Source organism: Zeus faber (assembly GCF_960531495.2).
Source record: "Zeus faber genome assembly, chromosome: 17".
NCBI classification, from domain to species: Eukaryota; Metazoa; Chordata; class Actinopteri; order Zeiformes; family Zeidae; genus Zeus; species Zeus faber.
The window spans coordinates 10886671-10902428 of NC_137204.1; the positions used below are offsets into that span (position 1 = coordinate 10886671).

Below are 15758 nucleotides of genomic sequence, written 5' to 3' on the forward strand. Positions count from 1 at the left end.
TAAAGATGTCACATCAGGAAAATTCAAACCTCCGCATCCAATAGCTTTCATTATCACACATATTTGAACGAAGTGAGTCTTATGTTCCCATCAAAACATGAAAAACATGTCATCAATATTTCTGGCTTTGACCTCTAGAGAGCTGCATGTGTTAAAGGACATCTCTTCATTTCATATTTGTTAGAATTATTCCCAAGTAAGTAACTTCATTCTTTACTGGTATATTACACATTTCAGAAATGGTGCAATCTTTAATATCCATGAATTATCACAGTGATGAGTTGAAGTAAAGACCTGCAGCTTGAATATCCCATAATATTTCCCAAAGGGGATCTGAGCAGCGTCTCTTCAAAACAGCGTAGAATCATCAGCAAACTGGTTGATGATAATTTCATTGTAAGCAACAGAGACGCCTTGTGATCCACTGATACTAATATGAGAAGCAAGAAGAAATGCTTCAAATAATCTGTTGACAAAACAACAGCTGATGTCACAGACCCTACGTCCATTTTGTTCTACAGTCTTTGGTTTGGACGGGAACAAAGTTGTACAAACAGCAAGAAGCAGAGCTGTGCCATTCTCTAGAGAGTTATTAAATAACGGTAACATGTAGAAGACTGGACAACAGCAGGTAAACAAACATCAACATGACTCCAAAACTTATTTTGACAGAAAAGTTATATACAGATGAAGGGATAATTACTATCAAAATATGTCATATACATAAATGTACCACAGCATGGAAAGGAAAATACGTACAGTGTTTATGAACTATGTGATAAAAACATTGAATATTCAGTTCAGCTTTTAGAGAGAGGATACTACACCTCCTCCATCTGACACAGAGACACGGAGGAACCAGACCAAACCATAAATCCAGGGTGGAGTGGTTCAGTGAATGTGGTGTAGAAGGTGTGGAGGTGTCTCTGTGTGTCAGAGGAAACTGAGTAGAAGGACAGAGTGCCAGCAGACCAGTCCAGATACACTCCTACTCTGTGACGACCAGAGGACGGAGGGAGATCTAAGTCTGTTCCACTGTTATTGTACCAGGCAGAGCAATGATCATTAGAACAAGACAGAATCCAGGACTTGTCATTAAATCCAAGACAGCAGTCATCTCTGCTTCTTATTCCTCTGTATGTCATTCCTATTTCAACCCTTCCTTCCCTCTCTACCTCCCAGTAGCAGCGTCCAGTCAGACCTTCTCTACACAACACCTGTTTCCAGATGTCAAATCTCTCTGTGTGATCAGGGCGTGGCTGCTCCTCTTCAACCTTCATCACCTTCCTCTTGTTGTCAGACAGATAGAGTTGTCTGTTTGCTGTGTTTGGGTCCAGTGTGAGTTTAACACCATCTGGTGGAGAACAAGACACAATACAGCAACAGTTTATAATCTAACAAGTTCAAGTTCAAGTTCAAGATTGTCCATTTATCAGCAGCGTGATGAAGACACATGATGTCCACCATCATCTTCATTCTCAGTAGGATCTGAATGGATGGACGTGCCGTACTGCTGTGTGGATGGACTTTCCATCTCAATAGTTGATAAATAGTAATGAATCAAAAAAACAGACACTTACACTTCCTCAGCCCTGGTTTCAGCCTCCAAGCGCCACCGTGCTCCAACCTGGGAAGAACAGTCAGAGCAGAACGTTCTCTTAGATCAGGGAAACATGGACATTAAGAAGCTCCTTGATCCATCGTTTCCCATCATACATCAGTCATAAGTGCTGTCAAACAACAAAGCACGTTCCCCAGCATCCCAGTATGATTGACCACATGGTTGTAGAGCGTCCTCCTTGTAGAAGAGCTTGTCAGGGAGTGTCCGCTGGTCTCTACATACCTGAGAGTGTCCAGTCTCCAGCGTGGGTCCTCCAGGCCAGCAGAGAGCAGCCTCACTCCTGCCTCTCCTGGGTGGTTGTAGCTCAGGTCCAGCTCTCTCAGATGGGACGGGTTGGGGCTCAGAGCTGAGGCCAGTGAAGCCACGCCCTCCTGTGTGAGCAGACAACCTGACAAGCTGCAAACACAACATGAAGCACAAGGTTTCAGGAAAATGGTTACTATGGAAACCGATACATAACACAATGAGATTGAATATTGATTTGAAATTATTTTAGAAGCAGTATGCCAGCGCCGTGCACGCGGGAAGTGAACACATCCAAGGAGGAGTTGTTCCCTCTTACAACGTCATTATTCACAGACAGACGTCGGGATTCATAATTAACTGACCACTGATTGACCAATCAGTCATTATTCCATGGAGCCGTGTAATCATATCAGTCAAGTAGTTTAATGGGTGATTTAAAAACGTAAGATCATGCAGACATATAAAGAGTACACATGTTCCAAAACACTTTTTCAGAAGGACTTTCATTTAAATGCATCATTATTTGATGTCCATTCATGATCCAGTTGGTTCGAGCGGTGGAGTAACACTGACCTGAGAGTGTCCAGTGCACAGTGTGGACTCCCCAGTCCAGCAGAGAGCAGCTTCACTCCTGAATCCTGCAGATCATTGTTGCTCAGGTCCAGCTCTCTCAGACGAGAGGAGTTGGAGCTGAGAACTGAGGCCAGAGCTTCACAGCTTCTCTCTGACAGATTACAGCCTCTCAGCCTGCACATCAACATGCACACACACACACACACACACACACACACACACACACACACACACACACACACACACACACACACACACTCAGGGACTTATATCTTAAGCGAATGTGTTTTCATACACGTCACATACGGTAGATTGTACATTAAATACAATTTAATAGAATTTATAATTATAATACATCTACAAAGACATGATTGTGAGAATAGACTCATCATTGTATAATTGTGCTTCAGAACACCTGGATTATGCAGCTTCAAATTATGTTGAGTCCTTTTGTAGGAACCAAAAAGTAGATTGTTTTGTTCTAACCTACAGTTAATTTATTTGACTGAAGAGTAATAAAGCAGTGATCAGTCAGATCAAAGCTCAGGAGGTCAAGGGGGTCGTCTAGTAAGCAGAAGGTTGCTGGTTCCATCCCAAGCTCCTCCTGGTGGCGTACTGATGTGTCCTTGAGCAAGACACTTAAACCTCTAACTGCTCCCCAGGCGCCTCTACATGGCAGCCCGCTGCTCCTAGATATGTCAGATACTAGGATGGGTAAATGCAGAGAAATTAGGAATTTCCCGGTTGTGGGACTGATAAGGGTTTATATATATATTTTAAAAAAGTATATTCACACTGTGTATGCATGCACTGATGACACTGTGAGTTAGCTCCCTCTGCAGGCTGGAGGAACAAAGGAACACACCTGAACTCATTTCAGTTCAGGTGTGGCTGCACTGGGAGCAGTGAGCACATACACATACAGATACTCAGAGCTCCTTGGTTTGAATTACAGACTTATTTTGTCTTACAATCTTGGCTATGGAATAAAAGCATTGATTACCTTTATTTTTAAACTACTCTGGACATTCAGTTTATTGGAGTTGTTTTTGGATTATAATGAACATGTTGCATGAAGACAAATCCCCCATTTGATGCCAAAGTTGTTATTATAAGAACATTTCATGGAAAAATAACCATTTAAAATAACCACGACACTTTTGTTTTATTCCAATTTCACGTCTCTTCCATTATATTCGCCTGGATAATTGGTAGTTTTGACATTGTCTGTTTTGCTGTTCTTCATTCCATGTCTATCTTCCTCACTCTGCACCGATTGCTCTCCTAGCCATCCTGGAAGGAGGATCCCTCTCTCAAGTCCCTTCTCAAGGTTCCTTTATGTTTTTGTCTGGGATTCCGGAAATATTTTCCTGATCCTTTATTTAGGGTTGGGGGGGTCGTCATCTAACTGTCCTTTGAATGTGAGGATGTAAAGGTCTGTGATACTGGAACTGGGATGGAAGCTGTGACTTTTTGGAACGCTGTTCAATTACATTGTTTGGAAAAAGGCTGTGGTTAAACTGTATGAGCTATCTAAGAGATATGGAATAAATGAATTGTAACTAATAATGATAACCCTGATATTATTATTATATTTATTAATGTTATATTTAGAATGAGAAATACATGTAATATATGTAAACATTAACATATATTACATGTATTTCTTCTAATAAAGTTGTGTTACCTGTATTTTAAGTGTATATTGACATAGAAATGTATAGTTAACATGAATACAAATCTCAAAATGATTGAAATATTTCATAAAGGTTGAGTAACACTGACCTGAGAGTGTCCAGTGCACAGTGTGGACTCCCCAGTCCAGCAGAGAGCAGCTTCACTCCTGAATCCTGCAGATCATTGGTGCTCAGGTCCAGCTCTCTCAGACGAGAGGAGTTGGAGCTGAGAACTGAGGCCAGAGCTTCACAGCTTCTCTCTGACAGTTTACAGCCTCTCAGCCTGCACATCATCATGCACACAGATAAATACATAGTTTGATAGTATAGATACACAGATATTAACTTCAAATATCTCATCAGTTGTCAAACAGTGTACAGTTAATATATGTATGTTATCTGTGCACCTACAGAGATGTTTTGGAGGCTTTGATCACGGGCAGCAGCCTCAGAAGAGCCTCCTCTGAAGCAGAGTATTTCTTCAGGTCAAACACTTCCAGCTCATCCTCTGATGACAGTAAGATGAAGACCAGAGCTGACCACTGAGCAGGGGAGAGGTTCACTGTGGAGAGAATTCCTGATCTCAGGTGATGTTGGATCTTCTTCACTAGAGAACGGTCATTCAGCTCATTCAGACAGTGGAACAGGTTGATGCTTCTTTCTGGAGAGAGATTCTCATTAAACTTCTTCTTGATGTAAAGCACTGTTTTCTGATTGGTCACTGAGGTACTTCCTGTCTGTTCCAGCAGGCCTGTTAGGAGCAGCTGATTGGTCTCCAGTGAAAGACCCAATAGGAAGCGAAGGAACAAGTCCAGGTGTCCATTGACACTCTGCAAGGCCTTGTCCACAGCACTCTGGTAGAGGGATTTTAAGTCAGGTTTCTTTTTAAAAAGCCGAGATAACTTTGATGTTGGTTGTTGTTTTGACAGCAGATTGACACCGGTGCTGGTGAATGTCAGAAAGACATGAACAGCAGCCAGAAACTCCTGGATGCTCAGATGGACAAAGCAGAAAACCTTGTCCTGGTGAAGCCCACACTCCTCTTTAAAGATCTGGGTGAAGACTCCTGAGTACACTGAGGCTGCTCTGACATCAATGCCACACTCTGCCAGGTCTGCTTCATAGAAGATCAGGTTTCCTTTCTCCAGCTGCTCAAAGGCCAGTTTTCCCAGGGACAGAATGATCTTCTTGCTCTCTGTATTCCAGTGTGGATCTGTCCCAGATCCTCCATGATACTTGACATTCCCCTGTATGGACTGAACCAGCAGGAAGTGGATGTACATCTCAGTCAGGGTCTTGGGCATCGCTCCTCTCTGGGCTGTTGTCAGGACGTGATCCAGAACTGTAGCAGTGATCCAACAGAAGACTGGGATGTGACACATGATGTGGAGGCTGCGTGATGCCTTGATGTGGGAGATGATGGTGTCAGCCTGCTCCTCCTCTCTGAATCTCTTCCTGAAGTATTCCTCCTTCTGTGGGTCGCTGAAGCCTCTCACCTCTGTCACCATGTCCACACACTCAGGAGGGATCTGATTGGCTGCTGCAGGTCGTGTGGTTATCCAGAGGCGAGCAGAGGGAAGCAGGTTGCCCTTGATGATGTTTGTCAGCAGAACGTCCACTGAGGTGGACGCTGTGGCATCAGTCCACATCTCATTGTTCTGGAAGTCCAGAGGAAGTCGACACTCATCCAGACCGTCCAAGATGAACACAACTTGGAACTTGTCGAAGCTGCAGATTCCTGATTCTTTGGTGTCAATAAAGAAGTGATGAACAAGTTCCACCAAACTGAACTGTTTCCCTTTCAGCAAGTTCAGCTCTCTGAAGGTGAATGGAAATGTGAAGTGTATGTCCTGGTTGGCTTTGTCTTCAGCCCAGTCCAGAGTGAACTTGTGTGATAACACTGTTTTACCAATGCCAGCCACGCCCGTTGTCATCAGTGTTCTGATTGGTTGATCTTGTCCAGGTAAGGGTTTAAAGATGTCTTGACATTTGATTGCTGTTTCTTGTGTCACTGTTTTCCTGGAAGCTGCTTCAATCAGTCTGACCTCATGTTCCTGGTTGACCTCCTCACCCCCTCCCTCTGTGATGTAGAGCTCTGTGTAGATCTGGTTCAGAAGTGTTGGTTGTCCTGCTTTAGCGATTCCCTCGTACAAACACTGGAACTTCTCCTTCAGATGAGACTTCAGTTTACGTCGGCAGACAGGAACAAGATTTACTGAATGAAGAAATTTCATAGAACATCAATGAGTAGATGTTATTGTGGATGAGAATAATGTCAATATTTCCTGCTTAATGTGTACAACTCACAAACCCATGTTGTCTATTTAGCTCATCACAGTTGGAACAAGCAGACTGACTGACTGTACGTGTGTGATGTGGAGGTTAACTGTGCAGTTGGTCATAAATCTGCAGCTTTACTGATGTTAACATGTTCCACCATGATAACCAACATGTAGCTTTACTGGCTTATTAGTAGCAGACCATTCTACTCTGATATGGAGGTGTTGAAATCTCCCATTAAAAAGGTACTAGTACTACGATAAATCTCCCATTAAAAAGGTACTAGTAGTACCGTAAATCTACCATTAAAAAGGTACTAGAACTACGATAAATCTCCCATTTAAAAGGTACTAGTACTACTATAAATCTCCCATTAAAAAGCTACTAGTACTACTATAAATCTCCCATTTAAAAGGTACTATTAGCAGTCTAAAAAGGTAGACACCTTCTATATTGCTTCAATTTTGATCATATATTATTCCATTGGAAACGATATTCAAGTCTTAGTTCTCAGACTCCCGACTGTCTTCTAGCAACTGTCTCCTTACTCCTTAATCCCCTACTGTCTCCTGGCAACTGTCTCCTAGCGACTGTTTCCTTGCGACTGTGTCCTAGCAACAGTCTTCTGGCAGCTGTCACCTAGCAATTACAATTACAATTACCAGACGCTTTTATCCAAAGCGACTTACAATTGTTCAAACACCGACGGACGCAGCCATCAGGAGCAATTAGGAGCAATTAGGGGTTAAGTGTCTTGCTCAAGGACACTACAGCATGCTAGCAGGAGGAGCCTGGGATCGAACCAGCAACCTTTAGATCACTAGACGACCAAGCGACTCTGTCCTAGCGACTGTCTCCAAGCGACTGTGTCCTAGCGACTCGTCTCCTAGCGACTGTCTCCTGGAAATATCTCTGAACTCTACATGTAGAGAACTGGTAGAGCTCTCATTTTCTTCTCAGAAACAGTTGTACTAATAAAGCAGAGAACCAGAGTGGAATGTTCCTTTAAATGTGTGAATCACAGTCTCTTACTGCTCTGCAGAGAGTCAGCCACATCCTCCTGCTTCATCCTCCTCAGGAAGTGCAGTGTGATGTTCACAACTCCCTCTCTGGCGCTCCTCCTCTGCTCCTCTTCCTCACCGTCCACCTCATCATCCTCTTCCTCCCTCTGCCTCTCTGAGCATTGTGGGTCATCTGGACTCAGAACCCTCCGGAGCCTCTTCAGCTCCTCCTTCACAAAGGTGACCATGTTGTCCTCCAGCAGCTGGAACAGAAGAACATCAGTGAGAACTTTACTGTCCTGGATTCACATCCCACTGGTGTGAAGAGGAAGCATGGAGACCATCAGCACCACAACACATGCTGCTTCATGTCATTTGGAGCTTGTTGGACATTTACACACCAGGAATAAGGAGTCCAGGTCTGTTTGATGCTGCTGTCCAGACTGACCACTGGTGACCGCTGACCTCTGCTGGTCTCTGTGGAGAGCACACACACACACACACACACACACACACATAACACACACACACACACACACACAGTTAGAGGTGACACTCTTGAATGTGACAGAGGTTGAAGGTTCTGATGGGACTGAAAAACGATCCGGGACTTTGACTCACAGAGGGACCCACCACACGAGTACTGTTCCCAAATACATATTCACACTCCACCTCCTTTGATACGGTGCTATCCTTGGCTGTTTTCACCTTTATTTTCCTCTCCATTTCACTGTGGTTCACAATCAACACAGTTGTTTGTTCAGTTGCACTCCCATCAATGAAAACAAGGCGGTATTCACCAGTCGTGTTCTTCAAAACTGACGGACAAGTTCAAGTTTAGAGGGGTCCCTCGTGCAGCCCCAGCCACACCTTTTTATTTGACACATTTGGATCCTACCACACAAATATATATAGACAGAATTCAACATTTGAACAAATGGAAATATGCCTTAATAAGTATAAAACATGAATACAACTAAAAATACAATTCATTATAAATAGGCAACAGACGGGATTAGTCATTTTAAAACAACGTCCCACAATGCATCAGGGCAGGTTGACATGGTTGCAGCAGTTATCAATATCCAATATCACAGGAAGCTTGAATTCAGTGCACTACACGTTATTTTAAAGTTGAAGCAGTAATTTATATATTTCTACTTAACTAAATGGATATACACAATCATTTAAACAACAAAAGCCCTCCCTGTCACTGACTTCGTGCTTTAACGCTTGTTCTGACCAATTCATTTCCTCCTGACTTGTTCCCTCTGCTCAGTAGAGAATGATAACAACCATCTCCTCTGTTTCCATCATCTGTTTGAAAGTCCTACCTCTTCTGCCTGGAGGGGCGGCCATCTTTAAACACCAATGATAAATTCATCGACCGGTCGCTCTTCATGGAGACACAGCTGGGTTCAGGACAGTCTGCTCTCTCCTGATGGAATCTACCAGATAAACAATAACCACCATCTGGACGTTAGGATTTGAGGATGTTTAACTGTTGTATTTGATCAACTATTTGATAAATCCTCACCTCTGCTCCGTAGACTGATCTCCATCTTTAAACACCAAAGGTAAATCCATAGACCAGTCACTCTTCATGGAGACACAGCTGGGTTCAGGACAGTCTGCTCTCACCTGATGGAAGCTACCAGATAAACAATAAGCATTACATTACATTTAGCAGACGCTTTTATCAAAAGTGACTTACAATTGTTCAAACACTGACGGACGCAGCCATCAGGAGCAATTAGGGGTTAAGTGTCTTGCTCAAGGATCACTAGACCACCAGCTCTACCGCCTGAGCTACCATCTAAGCACCATCTGGACGTTAGGATTTGAGGATGTTTAACTGTTGTATTTGATCAACTATTTGATAAATCCTCACCTCTGCCCCGTAGACTGATCTCCATCTTTGAACACCAAAGGCATATCCATAGATTGGTCACTCTTGATGGAGACCCCACTGGGTCCATGACCCTCTGTACTCTCCTGCTGCTCTGGGCTTCAACACAACACACACAGAGCTTTTCCTCAGACTAATGAAGGTGTAGTGACATCACTTTTGGACTCTGAGATGGACAACAGTCCCAGATGCTCAGAGATCCTCATCTTACCTCTTAGCTTTGCTCGGGGCGCCATGTTCCCCAGACGGAGTTGTTTTAGTGGTGGGACGCCCCTCCTCTCTCTCCTCAGACACATTCATAGTTGACTGCAGACCTTTAAATTCAGACAGCATGAAGATGTCACAGTGTTTCACTTAACCACAGGTGGTCAAAGTCCGGCCCACAGGCCAAAAAGGTTCTGCAACAACATTTAAACAGAAATAGTTTACTACAAGCTTTGCATGTTATTAATCACAACACACTTTGCACTTTAAACCAATAACAACAATACCTGCATTTCTTATTGATCAGAACAAGCTCTGTATTTCTACCCAATCAGATGCAGCGAACAGCACGTTTCACTGATCACATTGAATGAGGGATGAATATTGATCATCATTCCTCCAGTTTCACAGCATTTAACTCAAACTGAATGATTTACAGTCTCCAAGAAGTCACCGTTCATCCATTGTGTCCAAACAGAAACACACTTTTCTTGACCTTGGCTCATGTGACCATGTGGTGGTCTCTCTCTCCCAGTCCATGAGGTGGTTCTGTCTCTCTCGCTGGTCTATCATCTCTGCTTTGAGATTCTCTCGCTTGTGTTGATGTTTCTTTGTTCCAGTCTTCACTCTTTGCATCTTAAGCATTCCTTTCTATTCTCTACAAGTTAGAAAGGAATGACTTCCTGCAACACCAGATTGTTTGAGATTTCCTGTAAATCTCACCCCTTTCAGTAAGACAGGCAGATAGACGGGTATATCATAAGTGAGACATGATCAGTAAGGCAGGTATGTAAGCAGTGACACAGGTACATGTATTTTACATATAAAGCTTGAAACTAAGGTAATTTCCTTCTCCGACCTGGTGTTCTACATGAAGCGGATACAGATCAAATGTTTTTCAGTCCAACCTGTGGAACCTCTTCAAATAGAAGGTAAATGATCAACAAGAACCAACGTCACATTCTAGCTTTCTTCAAAAATACATGAGCTCATACAAATATAGTGTCGGGAGCTGTGTTCCTACCTCACCCTTCATACGTCCACTGTTCCCTGGTAGGTTCCAGTCCGTTGAATCCACTGAGACATTTGACCTTCTTGATGTGTAGCGAGAAGACGCTGCTGTTCCTCCACAGCCCGTCCTGGCTGCTTGTGTTCATTTGTTCCTCCTCAGTAAAACTTTCCTTCTCAAGTGTCATCACATGAGTTTGAAGTCAAACCGGTCCAACCAGGAACTGGGAACCAACTCCCACATCAGCGAGTGCAGACGGACTGTGTGTACAGCAAATGTTGCACAGCAGCTAACTGAGCGGTAGGTTCAGCTCAGACAGAGAAGGTGTGAATGCGGGTGGAGATCTGGCTCCATCTCTAAACCTCAGTGAGCAGGTACAACGACGCTGGATTCACCCTCCAAAGCACAGGCAACTTGACCCTCCTGCATTTTAAATGTTGTGGAACATTGATATTATTGTGGATCTGTCAAGCCAATTAAAACCAATCAAAAAAGCACCAACACATATGTGGCTGAAATTAAACAAAATCACATCAAATGTGATAACGATTTATACATATGTGCAGCATACCAACCCCCCCCACCCCCCCCCCCGCCCCCGGAATCTCCCTATTTTAACAAATACCTTTTTGACCATCTCCAAGTACAGATCAACCGCTACCAGGCCCAGAAAGGGGGTTCTGCTGATGGAGACCTGAACGCCACAACAGGATGTAAGCCTGATACAATTAATGCTATTATATAATAATAGAACCCAGAATCACGAGGCGCCGCCCCTGTGCGAGCACCTCGTGTCGATTCTGCACATTTTAGTATTTTTAGAGCTTATGAGCTTATTGTGTGTAATCACTGGTTGTCATGACATTTCACTGCATATATGTATGACCGTATGTATATGTATGTGACAAATAACTTCTTGAACGTGATATAGTGGATGCTACTGGCAACAGTCACATCTTCAGACACCTTCTCTGTACCTCAACCCCACCCCTTCACTTTACCTCAACCTCACCGCTCCTCAGAGAAACAACCCTGACAGTGTGGTCAACAAAACAGGCAAAGAGCTGGTGCATCTCTGTGGCTCCTTAGGCCTGTACATGCTTCATGGTAGGGTCAGAGGGGAGTCTCTAGGGAGGTTCACCTACTGTTCAGCTCTTGACTATCGTAGTTGACTGTGTTCACTGACATGGACCCCTTCTCTACATATTCAATATTTTTCACAAATCAGCCAATAAAGGTCTTATTAAAAATAGCTCTGTGGTATCTTGGTATTTTGCCTTCAGGTAACTGAGACCAACTCCTGGTTTGTTCACCTTTTATTAACCGTCTTCAGCAACATGTGGCGCGGCCGTAACATGCCAGGCTGGCTATCAGTACAACACATGACAGAGAGGGCGAAGGAGCATTTACTTAAGATTGAGTCACTCTACTGGCGAAGTCATATAATTGCACTCTATCACATCCCTCCCTTCTTCGCTCTTGCTTTTCTGTCCTTTAGTTAACCAATGAAAATAATAATACACCACAGCATTTTCTTTCCCATCTAGCCAATAACATATAAACTTATATATATATATTAGCTTGCTGTACCCTGCTTCCTTAATATAACTTTATGTAACCATCACAATGTCAGAACACCTTTTATTTCTTCCGAACACTTTGTTATTTACTTTTCTTTCTTTTTATTTATTTATTCAAACACTCATCTCCCCCTTAGGGAGACTAGGGTACATTCTTGCCCCTAAAGGCATCCACTTTATGTGGAGTAGTCTTTCAAATGGTTTGGAGGACGTTTGTCCCTCCTTAATCTACGCAATCGGTCGGCTGATGTACCCCCTGGTGCAGTATCCTCCTGGGTCACCACTGGCACAGCACTGTCCTCTCTTCGGTGAGAACTTGCGCCCTCCAGTGCTCCAGCAGCTGGTGGACTGGGTTCTGTTATGTCGTCCTCTGTAGTACTGGACACTGGTGTAGGCAGCTCCCCTTCCTGCCTGCTGAACAGCTGATCGACATGTCGCCTGACCACTTTTCCATCCCCCAGCAACACAGTTTAGGAAACTGGTCCTGTTAACTCCTGCACTCGTCCATGTATCCATTTAGGTCCATATCCAAAGTTCTTAGTGTAGACAGAGTCACCTTCCTCAAAGTTGCGATGTTTGGCGTGCCTGTCATGGTAGTTTTTCTGACTTGTTTGTTTTGACTCGACTTTTTGTTTTAAATCTGGGTGCATCAAGTCAAGTGTACACCACAGCTTCCTTCCCATCATCATCTCAGCTGGTGACAATCCAGTAGTCGACTGTGGAGTGATGCGATAGCTAAACAAAGCCCTATCCACCCTTGTCTCTATTGTCCCAGCTGTGCTGTTCTTCATCAGCTCCTTGAATGTTTGCACCGCCCTCTCTGCTAGACCATTAGATGAGGGGCTCCAGGGAAGTGTTTCAAAGAGTTTATGTCCGGGGTGGAAGGGGTCAGCCACAATCTAACCTGCACACCTCACGGTCCTTGAGGCATACAGGTCCTGGAGAGATGGCAGATTGTGTATATATATATATATGTGTATATATATATATATATATATATATATATATATATATATATATATATATATACACACACACACACACACTTCTTTTTGGATACAGATTATAAATATTTTCTTTGGATATACTGACTTAAATTTTGACTTGATTTTATTTATTTTGAGCAGAATATTTTTTTTTTGTTCGTATACTTCTAGTTCTATTTCTGTTTTTATACTATTTTATTTCATACGGTGCACTGCCTCTGTAGGCACTGCCACTTTGCATTTCACTGCATACCTGTATGCATGTGATGAATGAAAACCTTGAATCTTGAATCTACATTAATGAACTAGTGGTGTTGTTGGAACAATCTGCAGCCCTGCAGGCCACACCCTCAACAAGAAGGAAGTAAAATTACTGCTCGATGCAGATGACCTTGTGTTGCTGTCACCCACAGAGCAGAGTCTGCAGAAGCCTCTGGATCTGCTGGAGCAATACTGCCACAACTGGGCCCTGCAAGTAAACTCTTCCAGAAAAAGCCCAGTTCTCAGGAAAACATACACATGTTCACCTTCGGAAACACCGCACCAGAACACACCCTGTCCTATGATGACCTCAGTGCCTCTGAAAACTTTGGTCCGGCAGTGAATGCACTGAAAGAGAAGGCCTGTAGAGCCGTGTGGTCAGTGTAGGAGAGGCCAGTGTAGGACAGGTGTGGTCATTGTAGGACAGGTGTGGTCAGTGTAGGACAGGTGTGGTCATTGTAGGACAGGCGTGGTCAGTGTTAGACAGGCGTGGTCATTGTAGGACAGGCCAGTGCAGGACAGGTGTGGTCAGTGTAGGACAGGTGTGGTCTGTGTAAGACAGGTGTGGTCATTGTAGGACAAGTGTGGTCAGTGAATGGACGGGTGTGGTCATTGTAGGACAGGTGAGGTCAGTGTAGGACAGGTGAGGTCAGTGTAGGACAGGTGTGGTCAGTGTAGGACAGGTGTGGTCAGTGTAGGACAGGCCAGTGTAGGACAGGTGTGGTCAGTGTCGGATAGGTGTGGTCAGTGTCGGACAGGTGAGATAGAGACAGATGCACTTTCTACTGCATCATTCACGCACTGTGTGATGAAGTAAAGATGGCCGTGCTCCTTGGGGGAGGGACACACAGCTCCCCCAGATGGACGCTTCATCTTAGAGTGTCATCAACTGAGCTGTGACCTGCCCTCTACATACTGGTACATTTTATTTATTATAGAGAGAGAGAGAGATTTTAGATTTTTAAAAAACGATTAATTGAACAAACATCCAAAACAGCGTTTTGAGTTTGAAACAATAAGAGGAAGTGAGAACATACACAAGAGAATAAATAATCATGAAGTTCAAGACATAATGAGTATTATTGTTGATAGTAGAAGTAAATGAATAAAATAAATAAACAAACACATTAATAGGGAGGGGGCTACAAATAGCCAAAAAAACAAAATAAATCGTCAAATCTTTAAACAGACAAAATATACGTAACATTATAATGAACATAATATATAAATGCCTCTCCTTGTTTGTGCAGTTTTACTGCATGTATATTATTGCACATATGTGTTAGTTGGTATGTGAGTGAGTGGATAGTAGTAGTAGTGTAGTACAAGGAATGTCAAAAACACATACAACTGTGATCACTGTTATTTAACTACTAGTAATTAGTGATGCACGACTCATGCACGACTCATCTGTAGTGAACAAATCCTTTAAATGACCTGGGAGTGAAAAGAGTGAATCTTAGACTCAAAATCTGGAAATGTTCACTGAACTGAAGTAAAGTACAAGGAAAAAAAAGTCTCTGCATTTGTTAAAATTCATCTTGATTGTTATTTATTCACTCTTTGCATTCCACCGTTATAATATTATTGACAGAATTCAAGTATTCTTGGGAGAGTTCCATTCACAACTCAGAGCTGAAACCGACTCCTCCATCGTTCAGGAAGTCCTCCTCGCTCACCGTGCGTCACACCGACTGAACCGAAAAACCAACAAAGAGTCGGACGAACGCAACGACTCTTTTTACCGAGTGACTGGTCGGGAACAGAATCTCAAAAGAGGGTCAAAGCTTTCATCACGACCAGTAGTCGTGAAAGTTGTTCTGCTGGAGATGAGCATTGAGATAAATTAGTGTAGCCTTGCAATTTTGATCTTGCAACACGAGAGCTATATTCCATTATTCCCCCTTCCCCTGCCCCCTCTACAGGTGGGCTACGGAAACGCGGCAGGTTTCCTCGTCTTCCTCACCAGCTTCCTGGGCGTCGTATTCGTGTTTCGCTGTCTGAGCGACGTCAGCCTCATCATGACATCATAACCGCCGATCAAGGTCCGGACTCCTCCACCCTCGTAGGCCTCGCTCCTCCACCGCTCCGTGGACTCAGGACTCGTTCATCCCAGTCGCGACTCTTCTCATCCCTGGAGCCACGATGGTAGAACGAGCTCCCCCCGGTGGCAGAACGAGCGAATCGCTCCCCATCTTCCGTCGCAGACTGAAGACCCCGTCTCTTCAGACCAAACCTGGCCCTGTCTACGCCCTGAGCATCTCATTTCCCTTTACTGTCCGAATGACATTCCAACCGGAAAAAAGAGGAAATCTCTAACTCTACTCGTGCTGCTTGTTCCTAGACAATGTTTGGCTGTGGCTGTGACATTAAAGCCGCTTTAATACAGAGATCCCTCAATACTGCCCTGAA

At 43.7% G+C, this 15758-nt stretch overlaps 1 protein-coding gene across 1 annotated transcript; it reads right to left on the reverse strand.

Moving 5' to 3' along the window:
* Positions 1–560: 560 nt before the first annotated feature.
* On the reverse strand, positions 561–9606 carry LOC307242935 (NACHT, LRR and PYD domains-containing protein 3-like; the record flags this gene model as incomplete). Its single annotated transcript, XM_080017583.1, has 11 exons — positions 561–1354; positions 1581–1627; positions 1844–2017; positions 2441–2614; positions 4226–4399; positions 4528–6331; positions 7429–7660; positions 7799–7874; positions 8935–9048; positions 9289–9405; positions 9518–9606. The coding sequence occupies 11 exons, from the start codon at positions 9604–9606 to the stop codon at positions 822–824; spliced, it is 3534 nt and encodes a 1177-aa protein (XP_079873709.1). The 3' UTR covers positions 561–821.
* Positions 9607–15758: the final 6152 nt, after the last annotated feature.